The 26602-nt window shown below is 46.9% G+C and overlaps 1 protein-coding gene across 5 annotated transcripts in view; it reads left to right on the top strand.

Annotated features, from left to right (window-relative positions):
- SPTB (spectrin beta, erythrocytic) overlaps window positions 1-26602 on the top strand; it is a 114082-nt gene that overhangs the window by 30010 nt on the left and 57470 nt on the right. For 4 of the 5 annotated variants that reach the window (XM_070513783.1, XM_014862605.3, XM_044773758.2 and 1 more), the window contains one exon: window positions 22178-22376. In XM_070513783.1, coding sequence (XP_070369884.1) covers window positions 22229-22376 — 148 coding nt within the window. In that variant the 5' untranslated portion in view covers window positions 22178-22228. Of the gene's footprint in view, window positions 1-19556; window positions 19696-22177; window positions 22377-26602 lie in introns of those variants that run through there. The other variant, XM_070513782.1, reaches the window with a different exon arrangement.

The raw sequence follows: 26602 nt of genomic DNA, 5'->3' as shown, positions 1-26602 counted from the left end.
CCCCTTTCTCTTCCACCCCTAGTGTTTCCTGACCTTTCCAAAAGTTCAAGGAGAACGAGGTCTGCTCCCACTCCATTTCTGGGGCCAAGTTTTTGATCACCTGTAGGCTTTGTTCTGTTGTTGATATCAGGCTTCTCTGTGTAGGGAGAAGGGAATCCCAGTCATCCTGATGCATTACAATCAAGTTACTTACCAGAGTCAGGAGTAACAGTTCTCTGCTTTCATTCTGATCACAGCAGGTGATACAGGAATGCAGCATCTCGAATTTCGCTGGGTGCCTTAGGTTGTGGTGGCAACATTGCTTTACGGTGGTGGTTTTCAATCTTCTAAGAACCGTGGAGCCGTAAAATTTTATCTCGACTCTGTGGTCTATCTACTTTATGCATAAAATGTAGAGAGTATTTTTAAAAAATCAGTATTGGCCCCAAATGCCTGACCACAAAATATATTTAACAAATAACACACACACATTAAAAACCAAAATGGTAAACTTTAAAAAGAGTCAAAAATAATTTGACTCAAAAATGAAGAGAGTAGATGAGCCTGTTGCAGAGGCCATCATTTTACAACATCGGATACACACATGGGAAGCTCTGATCCCTAAAAAAATGATAATTTGATGCTGTCAAAGGCTGTTACATCTTGGTAAGTCTGCAAGATGGGTGGTTCTGCTGTCTCCTAATACTAGTGTCACAGAAGGACTAGAGGACAACTTTTTCCTTTTCATCTCGAGAATCCTATAGTTTGTAAAACTTTAAGAGCACAGCACAGCACTCAGAAAATATTTGTGGAAGAAAGAAGTATTCACAGAGCAGTAGATTTTGTCCTCATTTTCTAGTTGACAGGAACGAGGGGAGTGGCAGGTATTTTAGTTGAAGGGCTAAGACCACAGCTTGTAAATAGGTTGGCAGTCCCCAAAGACACATGCCATTTGTGCTCTGCAGTCAGTGTCTGTTCTGTATTCGTGAGCCTCGTGTATGTGTTCGTAATATAGGTACCAATCAGCATACACAGAGTTATCAACCTTTGGCGGGCTAAACAGCTACTTCTGTTCAAAGGCAGACATTTGTTAAGTGGATATTTTCTGATAAGGATGTCCACATGCAGTGGGTGTAGCAAACTGTGTGGGGCACAAAGAGAGATAGATAAGAGGAGTAGGCCAGATCTGCCTTGCCCAGATAGTGGGTGGGGGCTTAGGAGGAGCTCTTTTCATTCAGGCAGTCCCAGGCTGGTATGGTTATGGATACTTTGGATCTTTTATTTCCCAGCGTTTTGCTTGTTTTCCATGTTTGTCTGTCTGTCTGTCTCTTTAACAAGGGAGTAGTATATGTCTGTCGAGAGAGCAACAGCTCAAGGACTCTGGTTGGGTTAAGTGACGTGAAATGGAAATGCTAAGGCCTGGTAGCCGTGGTCACAAAGGGAACACAGAAGCCAGACAGCGTTCTAAACACCGAGGTCTTAGATTAGGTGGGATCCCTGGAATGTGGTTTGGATGTATTTTATGAAGTGTTTGGCTATTTTTGGTAGAAATTGGTTGGGGAGTGGGAGAGAAGAATGGTAAATCTGACTTTTGCAAGTAGGAGGTATTTATGGGGAACCTGAACGTCTTCTTCATTCTTTTCAGTTGAAGCCCGGCTGAATGTTAATGTGAACTACTGGGCTGCTAGCAAAGTTGAGATTTATCATTAGCAGCAATTTCATCCACAAGTCACGCTGTCAGACCAGTGTTGGGTGGGCGTCCGTCACTCTTCACCCCTTGCTTCTCATGGTTGCGTGATCCGGGGCCAGTTCCTTCCCTTCTGTAAGCTTCAATTTCTTCATTTATAAAGTGGAGAAAGTGAAAATCACTCAGAGGAGTGTATTGGTAATGAAACGAGCCATACATTCTGGGCATTTAGCATAGAGCCTCCCATGTACTAAGTCCTTGCTAAATGTGATTGCTACTGTTTTTGCTCTTGTTGTTGTTTTCTGTGATGATGGTCTACAAACGTCTGTTGTTGGAGATACAAATTCCTGTTCTGTGTTGGGACCTGATCCCTTCACGTATGAGTAGCCAGTGGTCCGACTGTCTAGAATCTGGGGAGAGGCTTTGGATGGGAATAGCTGTGGATAATTAACACTGAGGGCATTCATTCACTGGTAATCCAGAGTAACTGTAAAAATAAAGCACAGTTGGCCTTTCTAGCCCATCATTTTTACACTGAGACTTCCACTAAACAACTCTTGGCGAGCACAAATGTCACATATAGACATCAGGATTCTCTGCTCAGCTTGGATGCGCCATTTTGAGGATGAGTAGACTTTGATTTTCTAAAGGCCTAGCATACACCACTTTTATAATTAAAACAATTGAATAAAACGTATTAGGTTGGCTGAAAGGAAATACACCAAATTAATAGTGGTCCTGGCTGGGCTAAAGCACAGCTCTGTTGTGGGATGGGAGGCTGGTGGGATGGTGGTGGAATGGTTCAGGTCAAGGCACATGAGCTAATGCTAAGAGAAGAAGGTGACTGTTGATATTCTCTGAGCCCGCTGACTGACCGTGAAGGGTAAGCTGTTGAGGAGAGCCAGGCAGCATTCCCGTCTCTGCAAACCCACTCTTCTCTCAGAGCCCGGCTCCTCAGGTTGGCTTGACAGCTGATGGCCTTTATCCAGAGAAGGCAGCCACTAGAGCCAGCCTGGAACCTGTACCGATTCTCCACAGAATGTCACTCCCATCCCTTTTTCTCTTGCGTGAGAAGCCAGGGGTTGTAATGGGGCTGTGACAAATAGAAATGAGAAAGTAAGGAAGTTACTGCCTTGTTTGTTGTGAAGAATGGTGGCAAACATTCAGATACTGATTTGTTTTTTCCTCCAGTGGAATACAGACATCTTTTTCCCTTCACTGGAGAGAAAGAAGCAGGAGAGGTCACATGGCACATCTTGAGTGGCAGCAGTGTGCCTCCTCTGCCTCCTTCCCCTGAGCGTCTCTTCTAGAGATGTGTCTTGGACATCATGGGAGATGGCAGCTCCCACCTGTCTGCTCCTGGCACCATGAACGCCTGGAGAAGTGCAAAAGTATAGATGGCTTGTTTCAATCAGAAATGTGTCACCCAACATTTGGAGGATCTACACACATGCCCCAAAAGGGCTGGATGGCCAGTACCTGTGTAGATGCCATGTAAACACTGATGATTTCTGATGATTAAAAACCCTCAACTTCTACATATCCCCAGCTTTTAAGTGCCACAAGCAGAGGGAGGAATAGTTGCTGTTTTATTACTGAAGAAACTGAAGCACAAAGAGGAGCTGACAGCTCATTCTTGTGTGTTGTATAAGCCGCAACAGGCCTGGCACAGTGTTAGTGGCCCACACGTCTTCAGGGCTGCACTCCGTGCCGGGTACTCTGTGAAGGACTCGAAATACGTTCTCGCATTTGATCCAAACAGCAGTATTGTGAGGTGATGACTATTATTGACTCCACTTTATAGGTAAGGAAGCAGAGTCTTAAAGAGTTTAAATAAGTGGGCTCAGGCCACACAGCTGGTGAGTAGCTAAGTTCAGAGTCCCTTCTACCTCCAGATTCCCCTAACCACCATGTAACACTGTCTGGTTCACTTCCCCAGATCAGAGTCACCTTAGTCTACTATTTCTGGCACTAAATCCTCTGTGTGCTACCCTCTGTTTCTTTCTGGAAGTTGGCTCAAGCCCTTGCTGAATGGAGGAGTACGTTGAGGTGTGGCAAGCTTTTTGGAGTTGCTTGCAGACTATTTTAGCAATGGCCACTCACTTCCCTGCACCTTTCAGATGACCTACCCTGGCTTGTGTGTCCACCGCCCTGGCCGTGCACACATGCCTCCCCAGGAGCGGCAGGCGCTCGGCCGCTCTTGCCACCCCTTGCTCCAGCCAAACTCTGGGGTCAGGCCTCTTGAAGAGGGCAAAGTGGGAGCAGTTACTTCACAAGCAGCTCCGCCTGATTACAGGGTGAGGTGCTGCCTGCTATGGGGCTGGGAGCTTCTGGGTAGGCCATTGACAATGCTCAGAACTGGGGTACCCTTGCCCTGGGTGCTTTGAGATGATAACATTTGCCGCGCTCTGTAACAGTTACGAGGAGAGTGTTATCAAACTGCAGCACCTTGGAAAGCCTTCTGCAAGAAGCCCTCTTCTAGTTCCACACTTGGGGTTTCCCTTCTTCTATAAATAGGTAGATGTGTGCTGTGTTAAAGAGGGACCCTAAAAATAGAGTGGGACTAAAGAGGGAGCTGGGGATTAGACACACATGTTTCCCTTCTGACTCTGCCACTCGTTTGTCCTGGGAGAGATCCCCCTCTTGCTTTCCTGTCTTCTCTGTGTCCATGACAGTGTGGAGGAAAGATGCTTGGGGGTCGTCAGAGGAAATGTGGGTCCAATGCGGGCTGGACGTGTTTGTGCTCTGCAGTGGCAGGGTGTGGATTAACTGTGACCCTAGAGGGCCTCTCTGGCCTCCGATGTGGATCATCTTTCTTTCCTGTTGCCTATCTGGATGTTCTTGTTGCCTGGTGTGGAAGAATTTGTCTCAGATGATTTAAAGACTGTTTATTAGCAGCCTGCTCCTTTGATCTCCACATTCCTTCCTGCAGAGGGCTCGGGTCAGGCAGGCCTGTGATCACAGTGGTTAGGGCAGGAGTTCTGAGCTGGATGGCCTGGGTTTGAATCCTGGCTCTGGTGCTTACTGGTTGATGGACTGGGGCAAATCCCTGGCCCCTCTAAGCCTCAGTTTCCTCACCTATAATATGGGGAGTGGCTGCCTCACAGGGTGGTTCTGAGGATTCGACGTGATGGTGTTTGTAAAGTCCAGTGCCTGGCACTGGGTAAGCGCTCAATAAATATTTGATGATAGCACCTTAATAGCTGGAGAAATTCACTCCCTGTTATCCAGGTAAGAAAACTGGAGCACAGAAAGGAGAAAGCACTTTCTCCAGTTGTTTAAATTACCTGCCTGACGGAAAGCTCCTCGAGGACAAGGACCATCTCATTATGAGCACATGTATAGTATCCATTCAGGAAATATTTGGTTAATTAAATTGATGTTCATAGCAGCACTATTTCATTGTTTTTTAAGTTAGCAATGGGCAAAAAGGATGGAGATAGCAGAAAACATAGAGGCCACATATATCTCCCTGGTAACGTGTTTTTTCCCTAGAGAAAGGTGATTAAACCCAGTGGTTAGCACGTAGACAGACCCCAAAGCAAGAGCTCAGCAAGTGTGTGCCAGATGAACTCCCAGACGCGTGAAGAAATGATGGAGAAAGGGCTCTGTGGGTCACGACTCGGCCAGGCGAGGTGTGTGAACAAGTGTTCTCCTTGAGGTCACAAGGAGGCTTCTTGGAATAGCCTCAGAGTTCTTTTGGGGAGCTGATCCCCTCTAAGACTGAGTGCAGCTTTCCTAATTTGCCCTACAAGATCCGGGGGTGCATCTTAAACAATGTCAGGGTTGTGTATATGAATGTGCATTTGAGGCAGTCAACATTATCCTTGTAACTTTCAAGGCTTTTGCTTTTTTAATGTTTATAAAAGATGCTTTGAGACCTTAATCTGTGAGTTTAAACAAATGCCACAAAAAAATTTCTGCTGGCTCTCATTCCATATGTGGGAAAGACTCAAATAAGCCTGTTGTCCTTTTGGGGTCTTCTCAATGGCCAGAAATGCTAGAAGTAGCCCATTCTCTTGAAGAGATCCTAAGGTGGAAATGGGCCATCAACAGTCTCTCTCTATCTTATGAGAAAGAAGAGCTTTTCTTCTGGATGGGTGTACCATGGAGCGGAGCATGGACCGAACTCTGAGATGATGAGTTCAAACTTTGGCTTTGCCGCCCACGTGTTGGGCAAGGAACTTGATTGCTAAATCTTAGTTTGTTTAACTGAAACTGAGCTTGATGTACCTCCCTCACCTGTCTCGCAGGGTTGTTAGGCGGATCAAAGAGAAACTGCATGAGAAAAATCTCTGATAAACATCGTTTACATGGACAATGAAATCATCACTCCCTGTCATCAGCACCCAACTCAAATGTCATCTCTTCCATGAAGACTTCTCTGGTTTCTCCAGCTTTCAATATTCTCTCCTACCTCTGAAATCCCATGGCATTTTCTTTATGCCTCTCTTTTGACACTTACATAATTCTGTCTTGTTGTGTCATTACTTATATCCGTGTCTTAGGCAACCTGAGGGCAGAATCCATGTCTATACCATATTTATATCCTCCATTATCATACCTTGCTCCAGAAAACCCTCTCATTATTTTAAAATAAATTGTAATAATTCTACATCATTATTATCAGAGTAGTTCATAACAATGGCCCTGTCACATACTAAGTGCTCAATAAATATTTAGTTTTAGTCTTTTTGTTTATGTTCCTAGTTCTAATGTTTTGTTTTCAGATGTAGTGAGGTATAATTTACATACAGTAAAATTCACTCTTTTCAGTGTACATTTCTTTATTTCCTTTTTTTTTAAAGATTTTATTTCTCCTTTTTCTTCCCAAAGTGCCCTGGTACATAGCTGTATATTTTTAGTTGTGGGTCCTTCTAGTTGTGGCATGTGGGATGCCTCCTCAGCATGGCCTGATGAGCAGTGCTATGTCCGCGCCCCGGATCTGAACTGGTGAAACCCTGGGCCGCTGCAGTGGAGCGCACGAACTTAACCACTTGGCCACGGGGCTTGTCCTTCAGTATACATTTCTATAGGTTTTGACAAACGCATGTAGTGTATAACTATCACCACAGTCACCCCCAATGATTCCCTCAGGCCCCTTTGTTGTCAGCCTCTTTTCCCAGCCCTAACCCCTGGCAGCCACTGATTTGTTTTCTGTGCTTATAGTTTTGCCTTTTCCAGAATGTCGCATCAATTGAATCACCCAGTATAAGCCTTTTGAGCCCAACTTCTTTCACTTCGCCTAGTGCGTCTGTGACTCATTCGTGTTGAGTGTATAACAGTCCTTTCTTTTTTTTTATCACTGAGTAGTAGTCCATTGTGTGGATGTACCATGGTTGGTTTATCTATTCACCAGCTGTTTCCAGTTTTGGGTCATTATGAATAAAGCTGATATAAACATTTGCACAGAGGTTTCTGTGTGAATCTAAGTTTCTGTTTCTCTAGGGTAAAAATACTTAGAAGTAGGATTACTGGGTCCTATGGGTCCTATGGTAAGTGTGCGTTTAATTTTATGAGAAACTGCCAAACTCTTTTCCAAAGTGGCTGTGCTATTTTGGATTCCCACCAACAATGTTTGAGACTTCTGGTTGCTCTGCATCCTGACCAACACTTTTTATTTTCAGGTTTTCTAAAAAACCATTCTAATAGGTGTGTAGTGGTATTTCATTGTGGTTTTAATTTGCATTTGTTTAATGACAAAAGAAATTGAGCATCTTTTCATGTGTTTATTTGCCATACATATGTCTTTTTTTTTTTTTGATGAAACATCTGTACAAATCTTTTTTTTTAAAGATTGGCTCCTGAGCTAACAATTGTTACCAGTCTTCTTTTTAATTTTTTTTCTGCATTTTCTCCCCAAAACCCCCTAGTACATAGTTGTATATTTTAGTTGTGGGTCTTTCTAGTTGTGGTATGTGGGACGCCACCTCAGCATGGCCTAACCAGTGGTGCCATGTCTGCGCCCAGGATCTGAACCAGAGAAACCCTGGGTGGCCGAAGTGGAGCGTGTGAACTCAACCACTCAGCCATGGGGCCGGCCCCTGTACAAATCTTTTGCTCAGTTTTAATTGAGGTTTTGTTTTCTTGTTAATGAGTTTCGAGAGTTCTTTATGTATCCTGTATACAAGTCCTTTATCAGATAATGTGTTTTACAAACATTTCCTTCCAGTCTGCGTCTTGTATTTTCATTCTCTTAATGTCTTTTGAAGAGCAGAAATTTTTACTCTTGGTGGTTAAATTAATACAATTTTTCTCTTGTAATACCTGATCTTTTATGGATCATACTTTTGATGTTGTATCTAAAATATTTTGCTTAACCCAACTTCACAAATATTTTCTCCTATTTTTTTCCTAGAAGTTTTACAGTTTCAGATTTTACCTTTAGGTCTATAATCCATTTCGAGTTGATTTCTGTATACGGTGTGAGGTATGAGTCAAGGTTCATTTTCTTTTTCATGTGACGTCCAGTTGTTCAGCACTGTTTGTTGAAGGGACTATTCTTTCTCAATTAAGTTGTTTTTGCAACTTTGTCGAAAATCAATTGACCATATATATATGTCAGTCTATTTCTGGACTTCATTCTGTTCTGTTGATAAATATGTCCAAGCTTTTGCCATATGAGGCTATCTTGATGACTATAACTTTATGGTAAGTCTTGAAATCAGGTAGTGTGAGTCCTTCATTATTTTGTTCTTTTCGAAATAGTTTTGCTGTTCTATTTTCTCTGTCTTAACCAAATAAATTTTAAAATCAGCTTGTTGATTTCTAAAAAAAATTCTGTGCGAATTTTGGTTGGCATTGCACTAAGCTTATAGATCAGTTTGAGGAAAACTGACATCTTAACAACATTGAATCTTCCAATCCATGGGCATGGTATATCTTTCCATTTATTTAGATCTTTAATTTCTTTCATCAGTGTTTTGTAGTTTTTGGCCTGTGGTTTTTGCGCATATTTTATTCTACTTATACCTAAGTATTTCATGGATTTTTGGGGTGTTATTGTTCAATAAAAATTTGTTGAATTAATTAATTAACAGTGCCAACCTCCTTGTGAATACTTGTCTTGATTCTGTCATCAAATACAAGATGCTAGAACAGGGTTGGCAGATTCATCAAAGACCTTGGTTATGGCTAGGCCAGCAGTGAGGCTAAGAGGTCTGAGCATAACTCTAGAAGGCAGGAAATGTGGGCTTCATTCTGACACCCTTTTCACCATGTTCTTTAACCTTGGACAGCTCCTCCTCCCTGACCAGGTTGGCCTTCTAGCTCAAGTTGTATGTTAAGTCTACACTTTTCAGGGACTCTCTAGGCACAACTTGCTTTCTCTGTAGGTGAAAAGAGGTTGCCTCCCTTGCATGATTTTAACATGCCCGAGTAGCCTGTCTCACCAACCACTTCTCACCCGTTGGCCTGGTTTGGCTCCTAAACTGCCTCTTTCATATCCCTCCTTTGAGTAAGATATTATATTTCCATAAGGCCCTTATTAAGATTTGTTCCCTAGGAGAGAGACTCTGGCTCCTCGGGAAGGTAGGTACATCGGTTTCATCCAATTAACATGTACCAATTGAGGACTTACCAGTGTGAGGACCTCCGAAGTGACAATGGCCTCCTTCCCTTTAAGGAGTTTACAGTCATAGGGAATTAGGTTGTTGAAGTCAATTTTGTTTGGAAGTAGGGCTGGCACGGTAGGTCTGAAGAAGGAGTGGTGCTTGGGTCATTCAGACCAACAGGGGAAGCTGGCATCAGGGGAGGTCGGGAGAGCGTGGCTGCCTGAGGCGGGGTGAAAGGGAAAGAGAGTTGCAGAGGGCAGTAGGGTAATGACAGGGGACTCCACCTACTGTACACTGTCGTTTTTACTGTGAGAACTTACATATTGAGCAGAACCATGAACTTCATACTGAGAGATACTGTATATTATCTGTAAATAACAATATCTTGGGACTGTATGGTACTGTACAGTTTATACATCATTTTCGTATAACTTCATTTAGTCTGTACAACAGCTTTATGTGGTAAGTGGTGGGTATGTTAATTAGGGTACCTTAGCTGCTCTAATAAAGAAGTTGAAAATCTGATTTTATTTCTCGCTCACATCACAGATGAGTAAATGGGTGTAAATGGAGGGCGAGGCTTTGCTCCCCACACTTATCCAGGAAATCAGCTTCCTTCCATCTTGCGGCCTCGTCCTCTGGGTTATAGGAGTTTTAGGGGAAGGAATAAGAGAATTATGGGGAAGATTTTAATGACTAAGACCTTGAAGTGGTGCTCGTCACTTTTGCTCATTCAGTCACACAGTTACACCTGCCCACAGGGTGACTGGAAGTGTCTCCAAGCTCTGCATGTAGAAAGAGTAGAATTCAGACACTGTTAAGCCCAAGCAGTCACTGCCACGGAAACACAGGGTGTTTCCCTCATTTTACAGATGGGGAAACTGAGGTACAGAGTGGTTGAGTGACTTATAGAAGAGCACAAGGCTATTAAGTACAGAAGTTAGGATTTCAACCCAGGTCTTCTGTTTTGACAGAATGGGAACAGTGATGATAATAACAATAACATCTAACAGCTTATGAATGTGGTTTATGTATTAAATGGGGCAAGGTACATAAAGGTCTTAGTAAATTCCAGGTTCCCTTCCTAGCCTTGGGTTTGGCCGCACAATCCTATAAAGAGCCAAGTATTTTTCCTGAGGACTCTGGGCAGCAGAGTGACTGCATGAGCCAGCAGCATTAGCGAAGCCCGGGGAAGGGGCTGAATAGACTCCAGCGGCTGAGAGGTGCTCTCTCTGCAGGCCTGGGAGGTGGTGCACGGCAGGAACTGGCTCTGCCAGGCCTGAAGAGGCTCTACTTGCTATTGCTGTGAGGCTGGAGCTGCCCTTGCAGGCAACTTTGTGTCTGTCTCCAGAGGACGGCCCCATTGTGCCAGGCTTGTGCCCTGGCCCAGGATGGGAAAATCCTCCAGCCAGCACCTACCTGTTCCCTCAGGAGTCATTATGGGCCCAAGCAACTTTTAAAAGATTAATTTTAATTTAATTATTTTAAAAGCTCTGACATGAATGAATAACTAAATTGGCACCCATAACTTATATATTATTTATAGGTTCAACTTTTAAAATAGCTCTTTTCATTTGTGTGCAGAGATGTATGGAGAGAAACAATTCCATGACTGACATTTCTGTGACACAAGAAAGAAACTATAAAAGACTTTTCAGCTGAGTGGGGTGGGACTTCCCTGTCTAGAAGAGTTCTGGGTGAGAAGCTGCTGCTTTCATCAGTGTTTCGGGTGAGGAAATTGAGGCATGGATTGAAACATAACAACTCTGAGAAGTTTCGAGATTGTAGGCATTCGTAGGAGCTTGGGCCCTGTTGTCACTGCCCATCCCTTATGCCACCACAGTCCAGCCAAAGAGGAAGAGGCAGCAGGAAAGTGTGGTTGAGACAGCAGGGGCAACAGTGATAATGTCAGGCACCAGTGCCCAGTCTGAACCCATGGCCCTACACACACCATGTTTCCACCTCCCTTACTACCTTGACCTCCAAATTGGCCTCCAAATAGTGTGTCCCCTGCAGGAGCTGCTCTTATACTCTGAAGGAGCAGTGCTCTGCATTTCTCAGTCTTCACCCATTTGTTCAACATTTTGTAGCCCCATTTCATGCACCTGGCATTTATGCTGGGCAAGTGGGACAAAAAGAATGAATAAGGATGTCCCTGGCTTCAAGCAGCTTATAGTTTATTGGGAAAGAGAGAGAAATCGATGATTATCCTATAATGTGGCTAAGTGCTTTGATGAAAATGAGCACTGCGTATGACAGGAACCTGAAAGAAACCCTCTCACCTCCCACTGCTGCAGGGGATGGTGTGGAGATGGGGAGGTTTCTCGAAGGAAGTGAAGGCTAAGCTGAGTTCTGAAGGACAAGAAATTATTCTGAAAGAGAGGGAGGGTTCTCTGGGTGGAGGGAAGAACATGTGCAAAGATCATGTCCAGAGAGAGCCAGGGATCCGAATAGAGTTCATTATGGCTGGAATGTGGCTTTGGGGAAGTAGGAAGGGTTGGATGGAAATGGTGTTCATCTAGGAGATAGAGTACAAAGGGCTTTGATTAGGCTCTGTTTTGGGTTTCCACTTTTTTTCTGAGATAGAGAAGAGCTCTTCAAGTATGGAAGTGAGGGCCAGCCCCAAGGCCGAGTGGTTAAGTTTGCGCACTCCGCTTTGGCAGCCCAGGGTTTCACTGGTTCGGATCCTGGGCGTGGACATGGCGCCCCTCATCGGGCCACACTGAGGCAGCGTCCCACATGCCACAACTAAAGAAGGACCCACAACTGGAATATACAGCTGTATACTGGGGGGATGTGGGGAGAAAAAAGCAGAAAAAAAATGATTGGCAACAGTCATAAGCTCAGGTGCTAATCTTAAAAAAAAAAAGTATGGAAGTGACATTACCATATTTTTATTCTAAGATGACCTTTCTGGCTACGCTATAGAGATGGGTTGAGATGGTGGGCAAAGGACAAATAGGATACAAAGAAATCACCAGGAAACCACTAGACTTGAGATAATGATGGCCAGAAGTGATGGGGAGCAGTGGAGACATAGAAAAATAGAGACTTGAGAGACACTGAGGGGACTGAACTGATGAAAGACTAGGAGAGGAGAGGGGTAGGGCACAACCCCAGATTTCGGTTGGGGCCATTGGGATATTGGTGGACAGGGAACATGACAAGAAGTACTGGGACAGGGAAGGTGATAGATTCACTTGGGGGTCATGTTGAATATGACGGGCCTGTGGGCCTTCCAGTAGATGTTCAGAAGGCAGTTGGGTGGGAGTTGAGGAGATAGATTTGGAAGCCATTAGCATGAGATGGTAATTCAAGTCATGGGAGTGAGGGAGATAGCCTAAGAAGAGTTTGTAGACAGAGGAGGAAGTGGAGGAGGCCCAGGAGAGAACTCTGGGGAACATCACCGTTCAAAGGACAGAGAAAGGGAGAGTAGCCCACAGAGCAGGCCAAGGAGGAAGGGCCAGAGAGTTGAGAGAGGAGCATGTCCTGGAAGACAGAGGAAGTGATTTCAGGAAATTTTGGAATGGCCAACAGAGCTTAATGCTGCCGAGAAGTCAAGATGAGACCTGAAAAACATCAGTTGTTTTAAGCAACAAGGAAAGGAGGTGTCAGTGACTTTTGACGAGAAGAGTTTCATGAAGTGATGGGCAAAGCCTGATTTCAGTGAATTGAGGAGTGAGTTGGGTATGGGATGAGGAAAGTCTCATCAATATAGATAAATATACTGTATCTTTTTGTCTTAGTAGCAGAGGGCTGAGGTCATCATACTTCTCAGTTCATTGTCATCATTTTCTAGACAAGGCCACTCTCCTGATTGGTTGGTTGATGGATTTCCTTTTGTCTCTATTTTCCTTTTCCATTCCCCTCGTTCCATCTAGAGGCAACCATTTTCATATGTTTAAGAGTTAAATTCCTTTTGTTTGTATATGTTCTTATGTATATTGTTTTATATGCAGATATTTAAAAATTGTGTCAGTGATGCATTATAGAGCTCATTCTATTTCTTAACTATTTTATCAAGCACTATGTTCTTAAGATCTTCCAGTGCTGCCATGTGTCCTCCATGTGTACATTCCCTACATTTTACTGTCCATCCCCAGGCATGGACACACAGGTTATCTCCACCTCCCACCACCACAGTCCATGCTGCACTGAACATCCTTGCATATGTCCCCTTTTAGACCTGTGTGAGAATTTCTTTGGTCTCTCTGCCCAGGAGTGGAGTTGCAGATACATAACCTGCCTGAGTACTGGCAGGCTGCCCTCCAGAACAACTGGGCCAGTATGCACTCCCACCAGCAGAGCATGAGGTTCCTGCTTGCACATCGCTAACTACACCTTGCATTACTCAGCTTGATAATGTTGGCCTGTGGTGTCCCCTTGTTTTGATCTGCATTTCTTGGGTAACTAATGAGGCCGAGTATCTCTTCATAGGGTTTTAGCCTTTTCAGTTTCCTCTTCTGTAAATCACCTCTTCATATCCTTGGCAACTTTGTCAAGAAGTTTGGCTCTGAAAGGGAAGAGTGAAAGGATGACTAGGAGGAGTTTTATATTTAGGATAAGAAAGACTTGAGCATGTTAAAATGAAGATGGGAGGGAGAAAAAGCTGAAGAGTCATCTTCCTCCCAGGATTTGAGGGATGGGCATAAGGAAGGGTGGTGAGGATCTGGCCTCACCCGGCAAGGCAGCGAGACTGAGGGAAGGGAGTGGGGCTGAGAAGGGAGTCAGTGCACGGATCATCACCAGCCTTCCCTGAGCCCGTCTCACTGCCCTCCACTTGGGCATAGAGGTGGTAGAGGATCCATGAGGTTAGATAGGAGGGGAGAGCTGGCCTCGTTCAGATTCTAGGGAAATGTTATGTTTTGTGTTTCGTTTTTTTTTTTCTTTTGAAGAGAACGTTTAAGATTTACTCCATTACCAACTTTCAAATATACAGCACAGTATTATTAACTATAGTCACCAAGCTGTACATTACATTCCAGGACTTATTTATTTTATTTTATTTATTTATTTTTATTTTCTTTTTTGGGGGGTTTTATTATTTTCGGATAAACATCATATTTTGAATTCTGTGTACATTACATCATGTTCACCACCCGAAAACTAATTATAGTCCATCCCCTCACATGTGAGCCTAATCACCCCTTTTGCCCTCCCCCCTCCCCCCTTCCCCTATGGTAACCACCAATCCAATCTCCAATGCTATATGTTTTTTTGTCGTTGTTTTTGTGTTTCTAAATGTTTAAAAATTGTATTAAATTGCAAGGAGAGAGGAAAGATGCCAAAATTTCAGTATATGGGATGTGGCAGAAATAAAGCTGTAGAGGTACATGACACAATGATGGGGGTGGGGGACGTGGACCCTCCTGGTTGGAGCAGAGTTAGCACATGACAGTATGAACTCAGCACTAAATGGTGTAGGGCTGGAGTGGACTGTGTGTGAGAGAGAGTTACTGAAAGCTCCCGCAGTAGAGGTGTGTCATTGTGAGGGGGCTGTGCAGGATGGATTGAAGAGGCCGAGCACGGACAGACCGACAGACCGTCACACACATCCAGGTGGGAAATGGTAAGGGCCTGAAGGGAAGCTTTAGCACATAAAAGAATGATGAATGACAGACACTTTACACAGGTATGTGACTGGCCTTGGTGATGAGTAAATACTGAATAGGCACTCGTTTATAGAGGCTCCAGAGTTAGGCCTCTGAGAGGTGGATAATATTTATTGAGCACCTATATGTCCCAGGCACAGTAGTAGGCACTGGAATACAATTATGAATAAAACAGACATGGCTGCTGCCTGCAAGGAGCCCATGGTCTAAGCAGGGAGAGGCAAAAACAAAAGTAAACCAATAGATGTATGAATAATTAGAATTATAGTGAGTGCTATGAAGGGATCAAGTAGGGTGCCCCGAGTGAGGATGACAAAGGAGGGACCCATCTGAGATAGGGTGCTCAGGGAAAACTTTGAGCCCCGTGTATAGGAGAGTGATATCTCAGGAGACCTGAGGAATGAGAAGGAGGCAGACAGGCGAGATGCTCCAGGAAGTGTCTTGGGCAGAGGGCACAGCGTGCACAACAGTCTGAGCTGGGGAGGAAATGGCTAGTTGCAAAACTGGAAGGAGGCTCACAGATTACATGTAGCAAGTGTGGGGAGGCAGAAGCCAGAGCATGCCAAGCAGTAGGGCCATGGTAAGGGGTTGATTTCTATTCTGAGTTCTAGCTGTCCTCAGAGCATATGGCTATTTTTTATGAAACTGATAAAACTTAACTGTAATAACAAATTAGCATTTTTATTGTACAAATTTCAAACATATACAAAAAAATACGTAAAAAATATATTTAAGAATTTTCAAACATATGCAAAAGTAGACTAGTATCATGAGCCTCCCATGTGTGGATCACCCCAAGTCAACTGTTGTTAGGGGTTCCCCACTTGCTTCACTGCTCCCCACTTTGCTGAAGCAAATCCCAGATAACATGTCATGTCCCCCTACTACATTCTTCAGCATCTCTAAAAAATATGTTCATTTTCTTACATAACCACAATGTCATTAGCAGAGCTAACATAATTCACTATAATTCCTGGTTATCATCCAATATTGAGTCTATAACTCAGATATCCCTGGTTGTCTCAAAAATGTGTTTTGATAGTTGTTTGATTCAAGATCCAAACAGGGTACACTTTACATTTCAGTTATTACGTCTCCTAAGTCTCTTTTGATCTACACCAGTCCCTAGTCTTTGCTCCTTTTTTTTGTCTGTTTGTGTTAATGCATTGACTTGTTAAAATGGAGTCAGTCATCTGCAGATTCCTCATATTGTCATTTAACTTGTTTCTCGATCTCCTATAATTTCTGTCAATAGGAAATTAGCCATAAAGACTTGATCAGATTGAGGTTCAGTTTTTTTGGCAAGAATGCCATTGGTCATGCTGTCCATCATTTTGCATCATGTTAGGTGAAACACAGTATCTGGTTGTCCTGTTCGTAGTGATGCTAAGATTCATCTCTGCATTCAGGTGTTGGGAAATTGATACCATTGTATAGTTCCCCATCTATGTTTTATTTAATGTTTTTATTTTTTTGATCTTTTCTGAATCAATTACTTCATTAGAAATATCTCAACAATTATTTCAAATCAGTTATACCAACCTTTTCTTGACTACTTCCAATATTGAGACCTCACTTTCTCCCTGGGCAGTTTTCATCAGAGAAAAGAGAGGTCACTGTGGGTGTTCTGGAAAAGTCTTCATGGAACAAGAGAAATTGGGCATTCAACTTTTCAATTTAACTACCACATATTATTACTTATTCTGGGAGAGGAGACCAGTGGCTATCTTGGAAAAGGTGAGTTGGGAGAGGTAAGAAGTAGGACTGAGTTATAATACCTTTCTGGAAATGTAGATATTGAGCCCAAGAATCCCAATGGAGGATAATCTTCGAAAATTACATATATTAAGAGTATGATCCCTCCTGTCTCCTTTAATCATTCCTAGTGGACAGTTGCCTCTGTGTAGGACGATAGATGCTGGGAAGACAGAGGGCTAGTGGGGCAATCACTATGGCAGAGCTGAGCAGCACCTGTTCCCCAACCAAATCCCTGTAAGAGCTGTTGGGGCTGTGACCTCTCCCCCCATTCCAACAGCTGCAGCATAACTGGAGCCAGTTCTTAGTAGGAGATGTTTCCATGATGAGGGTGGACAAGTTGTGACATGTGGGCCTAAAGTCCCTGGCCGGTGACAAAAACTGGAGCAGAAGGATCTAGCTAAGGCCTCACCAAAAAGCAGTGGACTACAATGACTAGGATATTGCAAATGTGTGGGGATCCTTGATGGTGGCAACCATGGACAGGAATCTTGAGACTTTAAGAACCCCAAACCACACCCTGCCACTGATGGACTGGTGGCCAGGCCAGTTGAGATGGAAACTGCAGTGTGGGAAAGCAGAGTGTGCTCTGGGGAGGGGAAGCAGCTTGGTCCAGGCACTGTGCTGCTGTCCATCTGCTGGAAAGGTCCCCCACAGGTGGTGTGCTTGCCTGGGCCTCACCGGTCACCCCATGGTCCTGAAACTCTCCTGTTCTCCTGCCCTGGGAGCCGTGTGCTCCATCTTAGTCATACTGAGACTGAACTGTACTTTCTAGGTGGAGATGTCTGGTAGACAAATGAAGGTGCCAGACTAGAGCTTGGAGGCGGGAAGGATGTTAGGACTGGAGATAGATTTAGAGTACTCTGCTCGGGGCGTCTCATTGGTTCTCGTGCTGTTTTAGTGTGTATGTGTGTTTCTGTATTTGACTGTTCTTTAAGGTGTCTGTGAATGTGCAATGAGATTATGATTGGAGGGAGTCGAAGGATATTCCCTTTTGGTAAATGCATTGGTGGAAAAGTTACCAGGGAAACTTTAGGATGTAATCTCCTGACTGGGTTGCCATAGTACCAAAATATGTTAAAAGCGGAGTGGGAGTAGCATAAGGGGGAAGCACAAAATAGAAAGCACCCTGTGGCACAGTGGTTAAAGTTTTGCATACTCCACTTCTCTGGCCTGGGTTCATGGCTTTGGATCCCAGGTGCGGACTTACTCTACTCATCAGCCATGCTGTGGTGGTGTCTCACATATAAAGGGAGGAAGATGGCACAGATGTTAGCTCAGGGCTAATCTTCCTCAAGCAAAAATAGAGGAAGATTGGCAATAGATGTTAGCTCAGGGTGAATTTTCCTCACCAAAAAAAAAAAAAAAGGATGAAAGCAGGCGAGGGGTCAAACCTCACAGCTAGAGAGAAAATAAAGGTAGAGTGGGTCTAAATTCCCTGTTTAAGGAAGCCCATGTCTAAGCTGTTGTAACACTCACACCTGGGACCCTGTATTTCCCCATTTCCCCCTCCACAGTAGACCTTTGGGCTTTGTTGCTTCTCGCATTCCTGTGGCCCAGGGAAGAGGAGATGGGGTGGGGAGAAGAAGAAAAGAGCATCCATCCTCTTCTGCTCAGCACTACAGGGAGGGCTGGGGGTGGTTCTAGCCGGGGCTCCGGCAGCACCCTGCAGGTGGGAGAGGAGCTGTCACTGCAGCCACTTCTTGGGTTCCTAACCGCCCAGGGAGTAACTGGACATAGCACATGAGGCTGAGATTCCAGGGCCTACCACCTGGTCTCAGAAGCATGTGGGTTCCTTGGCACACGTGGGCAGGGTGGAACTGGGGGTTGTGTCAGTGATATTGTGAAATCCACTTACCAAGCAGGTGCTCCGTCTGCTCGTCTGTGCCCAGGGCGGTCAGATGAGCTCCCACTACTGAGCTGTGGGCAGGTCTTCTAGGGACCCATCCTGCTCAGAGTATAACCTGGGGTCTGGGGGTGGCAGAAGCTCACCGGGTGAAGGTGAGCCTCTGGGCTGTGCATTTGGAGACGGGCCCGCTCAGCTGCTGGATAGGCAGGCAGATGGAGAGGGAAGGTGGGCTTTCCTGGACGTGGAGTTGCACACACCAGAGAAGAGCCACCCACACTTTGACAAGGGTCTGGGGGGTTACAAGAAGGACTTCTTGGGAGCTTGAGGGTGAATTGGGGAGTGGAGGCTCAAGGAACTATTTCTTACGCCTTTTTCCTGAGTTTGCTGGCAGGGGCGCAAGGTGCAGTTTAGGGTCTAACGTTAGCCATGTACTCGCTGTCCTCCGTGCTCATGGAGGGCCACTCTGGATACATAGATGACCTACATCCTTAAAAACGTGACTGGAGCACCTCCTCTCCAAGTTCCCCTCAGGTATCCACTTAAACGTCATTTCCATGACTCCCCATTTGGTTAGGTGGCCCCACTGTAAGCCCTCAACAGATGATATTCTTTTCAGTCATGGTAGTTTCTTTATTGCCAGGCCTTCGAGGGGACGTTATGACCGTAGTGGAAATAGACACGGGTGACGTTGGGAAAGCACTGGGTTGAATTTAGTTTTAGGCTTTGTTGGGGTTTTTTGTTTTGTTTTCCTGGAGTAACCATCTGTAGCTTTCCTGTTTTCTTTTCTTCTCTGCTGCCTCTCATACCCGGTTCTCCAAGATTCTCCCCTTGCTGCTGAGCACACTGGCCCGCCCCCCACCCCTTGGCTCTGATGGAGCGCCATCTGGGCAGGCTGCTGGGGTGGGCACAGCTGGGGACAGGAGAAAGAGGGCGTTTCTTTAGTTTCTGAATCTTCTTTCCTTGGTGTTTGTCTTCAGGAATCTGACCCTTCTAAAAACAAACAAACAAAAAACCCTAGAATTGTGTATTTAGACACACTTATGTGTTTTTTCACGTTCCTGGCAGAGCCGCTGCCTGGCTGCTGCCTCCTCTGAGCTGCGGTCGCAGGAGACATGGCGTTTTTAAGCAGGATGAATTGCTGTCAAGTGGCTGCTCTTCTGCACCCGGGGCCATCAATCTTGTCTTGAACGCCGGGCCTGCTTGTCTGCCTGCTCAGGCTCATCTTTCTGGGGCAGACCTATTTACGGAGCCATGGCAAAGGTAATCTCACTCCCCCGGCCCCAGGCCTGGGCCTCTCTCGGCCACTCTTAAAAATAGCCCAAGTCAAGAAGGAGAGCCAGGGTCTGGTTACCTCCCGCACGCAGGATCTGATCTCACCTCGCCTCCTGTGTCTGGCAGCGGCCTGCAGTCCAGCAGGAGGTGGTCAGCCTGGCAGTCCCTCTCCCGCTCAGAGCCCAGAGCCGGTGGTAGCCGCTTCAGGGAAGTGGGGAAAGGCCTGGGGAGTGGGGAGTCCTTCCCCAGCCGGTGAAGTGGGAGATCTCAGCCCTGGAAGCAGCATGTCCATTTGTTCTTGGGCACAGACTGGCAATCGTGGGGCGTTTGGGGTGATGACTGCCTTCCCCACCTTCACTTCCCTTCCCCTGAGTAGCAAACACCCTTGCCAGACCCTGGAGGCTGGGGAATGTGCTCCCTGTGCCATGTTCTCTCCCCACTGCTTCCCTAAAATCTGCCTGGTCAAGGGGGACAAACTGGGCTGCAGCCACGGCCGTAATTCCCTCCATGACCTTGGGAGGCCTGCCCGACAGTAGGTCTTGGTTTTCTCCCTTGAGCCATCAGGGCGGATAATTCTGGCTCCTGTCTTACTTCAAAGGGATGTGGTGGGATTGATTCATAGACTGGGAAAAGAGTCTGAAGTGATTCTGTCTGAGAAATAAGGGCTAGAGCACTGCAGCTATGCTTGGATTGTGAGCTGCTTCATTTCTTCTTGAAGCGCTTGCCGCTTGGGTGGGCGAGTGTGCGTGTGTGTTAGGGTGTGTGTATGTATTGGATGTGTTGGAGTGTGTGTGTTTGTTGGATGTGAATGCACGTGTGTGTGAATGTGTGGGGGGTATGTGTGAATTGGCTGTGTGTATTGGAGCATGTCTGTGTTAGATGTGAGGGGGCTTGTGTGGCGTGTGTGTGCACACGCTCGTGGAGGGAGTGGTTTTCCTCACAGCTCATTAGTTGCCCTTGTCATTTGTCTGCCTCACAGCCTCCCCCCGCCTTTGCTCTCTTGGAGTGAAATTTCTGGGCTCCCTTTTCCCTCTCACAGACTTGATCTTGGAGTCCCTTAAGCTCCCTGGGAGATGACTGAATGGCAGGTGCAGGTGAGGAAGTTAAGGCTGAAGGGAAGCTCATCTTTTTCCAGAGGTCCAGGACATTCAGGACCTAGCCCGGCATCCCTAGCCTCCTGCCCCGCTTTTCTCCCCGGCCCTGCCCTCACCCTCCAGTTACATCATAAGGTTCCTGAATCTTGCCATGTCCTTTCTCACCTTCAGAACTTTGTACCTGCTCTTTATTCCCTTTGTTTAGACTCGTCCCTTTTCATCTGTTCCTTCTCAGGATGTCTCCAAGCTTCCTTTAGGAATCAGCTTAACCTTCCCTCCCCCTGATACCCAGCCACTGTGGGGAGTCCCCCACTTTCCCCATTCCTTCCCAGTGGTGGCACACGTCACGCTGTATTGTAATTGCATATTTCATCATCTGTTCTGCTGCCAGAGTATAAGCTCCGTAAGGACAGGGACCTTCCTGCCTTACCCGTAATCACCTAGCACCGTGCCTGCCACCTTGCTGGTTCTTAGTACATACTTGGATTAATAGTGAATGGATGAATGAATGAATGAGCAAACATAATAAATGATGGGTGATTGAGGACCCAGTGCTTCTGATGCCCATGTGCACTGCATCGGTGAACACACACAGCCCACCATCTGTGGGATCCCCTCACCAGCACCGCCCCACCGTCATGCTGACAGCCTTGATGGGCCAGCAGGCTTGTCTGGGCTCCTTGGTCTGTCCTGGGATTCAACAGGAGACCTTGTCCAAGCACCTGGTCACACTTCAAAGAAGGCAAAACCAACCAAGAGGGCAGCTTTCTGAACATTAGCTGCTGGGAAAGAACTCGGAGGGCTCCTGGGCAGCCTCTGGGAGGAGTGAACTTCCCTCCGCGCAGCGTCAAGGCACCAGTGGCATTTTGAAGCTCACATTCATCCCTCTCCCCACTGATTCGTGTTGAGTTGGACTCAGCCATCTCCAGCTTCTCCTCTCTCCTTCCGTATTCCCACTGCCTGCCCAGGTTGGGTCCTGGCCCCAGTCCACAGGGTGCGGCTGCTCCTCCCTGCCAGCTCGTCCCCGCCAGCCTCTGGCTCTCAGGAGAGCCGCCCCTCTCGGTGCTCCCGTGGTGGCAGGGGTTTGGAGGAAGCGGGCTTGCTGCGACTGACGTCTCCACCTGCTGGCCATCCCGACCCTTGCTGCATGCAGCTCTCTGTCCCCGCCACCGCTGCCACCGTTACTGTTGCTGCTGCTGCAATATTTTATAACCAACGACCCCGAGACCCCGGGTAGGAAGCATGGCCAGGCAGGTGGCACTGCGTGCTGCTCCCGCAAGGATCTACTCCTGTCGGATGCTCCGAATAAGTTTCCCCTGAGAAAAAGTCCAAGGGGGTGGGAGCTAACCCTCTGACTGTATTGCTGTCCCCCCTAGGGACCCTTCCATGAAGACTGAGGCAGGCGTAGCTGCTGAGAGCCTGCTGACATGACATCGGCCACGGAGGTTGAAAATTTGGGCAACCAGCCACCATACAGCCGGATCAATGCCCGCTGGGATGCCCCGGACGATGAGCTGGATAATGACAACAGCTCAGCCAGGCTCTTTGAGAGGTCCCGGATCAAGGCCTTGGCAGGTACCGTTTGGGGCCGTGGGGGTTAAGGGAGCTGTTCTCATAATCCTGAGGTCTACTCCCCTCCCCGCCTGTGGTGAGTGCTCTGTGTGTGTTGGCGTGAGCCCTGGCAAGGCGGCGATGGAGATTTGGCTGCGTGGCTCAGGCCAGGCCCCTGGGGACAGAGTCCTGGCTCAGGTAGCCTCTGCTCTCACATGTCCCCCACTTCCTCCCAGGCAGGAGGTGGTGCCAGGTGGGCCCTGCCCTCTGTCCTGAGTGACCTGTGGCCAAAGTCAGAAGTTAGAGAAAGTCTGGGCAAAGGAGTGTCGAGGGGCTGGACAGCTGGGCAGAGGTGCGTGGGGCCTCATCACGTACCTCGGTCTCCTGCCTGGTCCTGGATAGAAGAATTGTTATCGTCCTGTTTGTGGCCCCAAAAGGAAAGAGCGATTTGATAGGAAATAGAGAACAGATAACATCCTCCCCACACCACCTCAGAAAGGAGGATTTTCTGGACTAAACCTCTTATCCTTAAACTGGAGTTAGATTTTTACTTAGCAGGTTCATAATAGATTTCTGTGTGTGTGTGCATGAGAGAAAGAGAGAGAGAAGGAGATCGTAAATCTCCAGTGGAAATGGCTTCTCCTCCCCCTGCTGGTTGAGATCTGATTCTTGGGATTTTCTTTTACCACCAACCCCTGTGATCATTGCCTCCCTGGAGCCTGGCCCAGGGTAGCTAGCTATGTTCCGACCCTAAGTCCTTGGCCAATAAAGAAAGTTGGAGTGTGGGTGGTATGCATGGAGGCAGGTGGGCCCCTTCACCTGCTCCACCAGTGATCGGCCCGAATCAGACTTAGCAGTGATTGTTGCCATCTTCTTCCTTGTAAGAAGGGCCCAGCATTTCCTGTGAGCCCTTTCTGGAGTGCTTCTCCCACCACCCGCATCGCTCGTGGGCCTGTCTGAAGTTCATGGCTGTACCCTCCACTTCCCTCCCTCCACTCTGCTCCCAGATGCCTTGGTCTCCAGCTTGAGGCATGAGCAGGGCCCTGGGTCTCTCTGAGACCACAGTGGCCTCTCACCACAACAGTGTCTGGGCTTCCATCCTTGTAAAAGGAATGCAGTGTCTCATTCCCTTGTCAACGGGGGGCGTCCACTCAGGCCTCAGCCGTCACCCTTTGTGTCCGTGTTCTTTGCGGGAAATTCCCTTTCTTCTCCTTCATTTCCTTCTGGCTACCCCCTGCCGCACAAATCCTTCCCTGGTTTTCCTTGGGGATGTGTAATAGCACCAACCCCTTGCTTTTGCTTATGTAATTTTAACCTCTGTAAATCTCCAGACTTGAAACCCTTGTCTTTGCCAGTCTGGCTTTACCTTCTTTCTACCTTGTGCCGGCTGGATCCAGCCACAGTGACCCTGGTGATGCAGCTGGAGGGAGAAGGGAACCATACTCCATGAGCTTTCCCAAACGACAGTGTGAGAAGTGGGACTGTCTTTTATGCAGGGATCCTTGGATCTGTTCCACAGATACCCTGGTTTTTAAGACACCAAGGTAGCTTCCATTCTGACAGTTCTCTCTTATACCCCTACTATGTGTAAAGTTAAACCCCTGGCCAGACATGAAAGTGGAGGGGGAGCCGCAGAGATGAATTCAACGTAACACCCGTCTCTAAGGAGTTTATCATCTATTAGGGAAAATGAGTGATGTTCATAATTAATTAGCATGCGTAGAACTGGAGAAGAACTGTAGGAAAGGCACATAGCTAAATAGTGACGAGAGAGCAGAGGAGGAGAGGCAGGGAGAATCAGGACTCACTTGTGGAGGAGGAGGCCCTGGGCTGGAGATAGAAGGGTGTGTGTGATTCTGACAGGCCGCTGGGCCCAGAGTTTGTCCAGGTGGCGTATTTGTATGGTGGTCAAGTCTGATGAACAGCCTGGAAGCTTGTGGGAATGGGTTATCGGGTTCATCAGGAAAGAGCCTCTGCCAGCCTTGCCTGTTCCTCACTAAGAGTGTGCATCTTATCTACCAAAGAAACTGATTGCCCCCCAGGAGAGGGGAACACAGAGTGTGGAGTTGCATGACCAGATCTTAACGATTCAGAACATCTGGCTAACAAGTGAACATGGAAGTTTGGGGTCCATTCTGGATTTTTTTAAATAAACAAAAACCTAAGCAATTTACTGACTTTCCTCTTCTGAGAGTCTACTCTGAGTGACCTGTGGGAGAAGCTAAAGCTTTGAGAAGGTCCAAAGTGGAGTGGTGGCTGGACCCATGCTGGTGGGTAGGCAGAGAGGAGAAAAGGAGCGTCAGTCTTCCCCAGTTTAACTTGCTGACATTTTCCTCTTCAGCACGGTCTCTGGGCCTGCCTTGGCAGTCTAGGTGGGGGTCAGGCTTTCTGAAGATGCTTAGGAAGCAGAAGCTCCCTTTGGTCCCCGTTGTTTCAGCATGCTCCACAGCCACTCCCCAGCTCCTAAGAGTATTCAAGCAAGGAAGGCGTTCAGTCCTGTGTTTCTTACAAGGTGGTGGTAATCTGCTGTGTAGCTGTGTGGCAAGGTTGGAGAGATTGGCCGGGCATTTTCTTTCTGAAATTTAAGGTCCTGGAGTGAGGAGGAAAATGTCACAAGACCCAGATTCCAGTCCTGGTTCCACCTCGAATGCTGCTTCTATGGAGGTCAAATCAATTTCCTGTTTTGTAAAATGGGGACTGTAGTACTTTCCCAAGGTTATTGTGAAGATCAAGTAAGATGAAGTTTATGAAAACTTTTTATTAATAATAAAATGCTAGGTAAATATTAGTATTTATAAGAGATTTTCTTGGTAATAGTAATATTTCTATCCTTTCTGTTCTCTCAGCCTGTTCTGGGCCCCGTTTCTTCCTTCTTAACCCCACCCTCCTTTGTCTTAAAAGGCCTAGGTTGGAAGAAAGAGCCAGGAACCAGGGAAATTTGGCTAATGCTTGTGCTTGGAGCTCTTGGCTTGGTCCCGGAGACCTAATGCCCCTGGGGATGAAGCCCTAGGCTGTGTAGATCTTTCTCCTTAAGGCCATCCAGCCAGGATCCCAGCTGTGTCTCTGCCATCCTGCTGGGTGACCTGGGAAACCAAAGAAACCAAAGGACCCTGAGGCCTTGTTAGATGCTCTTCCTGGTGTGGCAGCTCTTAGGGTCCTTCTTCAGTTAGTGACCCATGGTTAGAAGACGTGCATTTGGTTAACTGGACTCCATCTTTTCTGCCTCTTAAGTCAGCTTCTTCTCAGCTCCAGAGGAAGTATTCCCTGTTCTGCCTTTAAAACTGTTCCAGCTCTTTCTCCCTGGGCCGAAATAAACAAGCCATCTGGTTATTCTGCATGGAAACTGCCACGTTGGTATACAAATACGTGACCTCTCTCCAGAATGAATTACTTTGGATTTGAAACGGCAGATCAGCCTGTCTAAAGTGAAGGGGGAGGTGGATAAGAGAAGGTTACAGAAGGCTCCTGGAAGGGAGTGGATTTGACCTTGGCAATGCCACGGGGAGGGCTGGGGGCCCAGCAGGAATATTTGCCCAGTAGGTCCCTGGGCAGATGTTAGCTCTCAATGTCAGTCTCCAAAGCTGGCTGCGCTTCATGAGGTTAAGAAGCCTGAGGCTTCTTCCTGAACAAGGAGCCCTTCTATGCTTTGATGACTGCCTCTGGCACTTTCCTACTTTGGGGATCTGCTTTGAAGGATTAGAGGATGGGGAGAAGCTGAAAAGCCCAAGTTCTTTCCCTTCAAGAGGTTCCAGCCTTTGTGTTTCAGTAAGAAGGCTCCCAGTGTCTCCTTAGAGCCACCTCGTTGTCGCTCACACCCCATTGCCTGTCCTTCCCCTTTTCGTACTGGGAACCATTCGGTAAACATTTGTGGCTGTCTGGATGAGGGATGAAGCCCTGCAGGCTGCAGGGAATGTACCAGCCAGAATGCCCGCCCTCTGTGCTCTTGCCCCTCCTCCCACAGGAGGCCTCTCCCTGCCTGTGCACCCCCTAGCACCAGGTTGTGTACCCCAGTGATTTGGGTGAGGGTGCTGCCTCAGGGCAGATGTGGCCCAGCTGGGAGAGGAGGGCGAGGATGAATGCAAGGGAGAGATGCCCTGAAAAGAGAACGCCTGTGCATTAGCTTCCTTCCCACCCCCTGCCTTACGCACGCACACAGCTCGGCATCCCAGCATCCCGTGTGCCGCCCGCTGCGTGATTTCCAGCTTCTTGCATCTGGCAGGTTTCAGTGCAGAGAGCAGTCCAGGGCCTCC

The sequence above is a fragment of the Equus asinus genome, chromosome 7 (genome assembly GCF_041296235.1).
Source record: "Equus asinus isolate D_3611 breed Donkey chromosome 7, EquAss-T2T_v2, whole genome shotgun sequence".
NCBI classification, from domain to species: Eukaryota; Metazoa; Chordata; class Mammalia; order Perissodactyla; family Equidae; genus Equus; species Equus asinus.
This window is presented reverse-complemented; position numbering and strand designations above follow the sequence as displayed.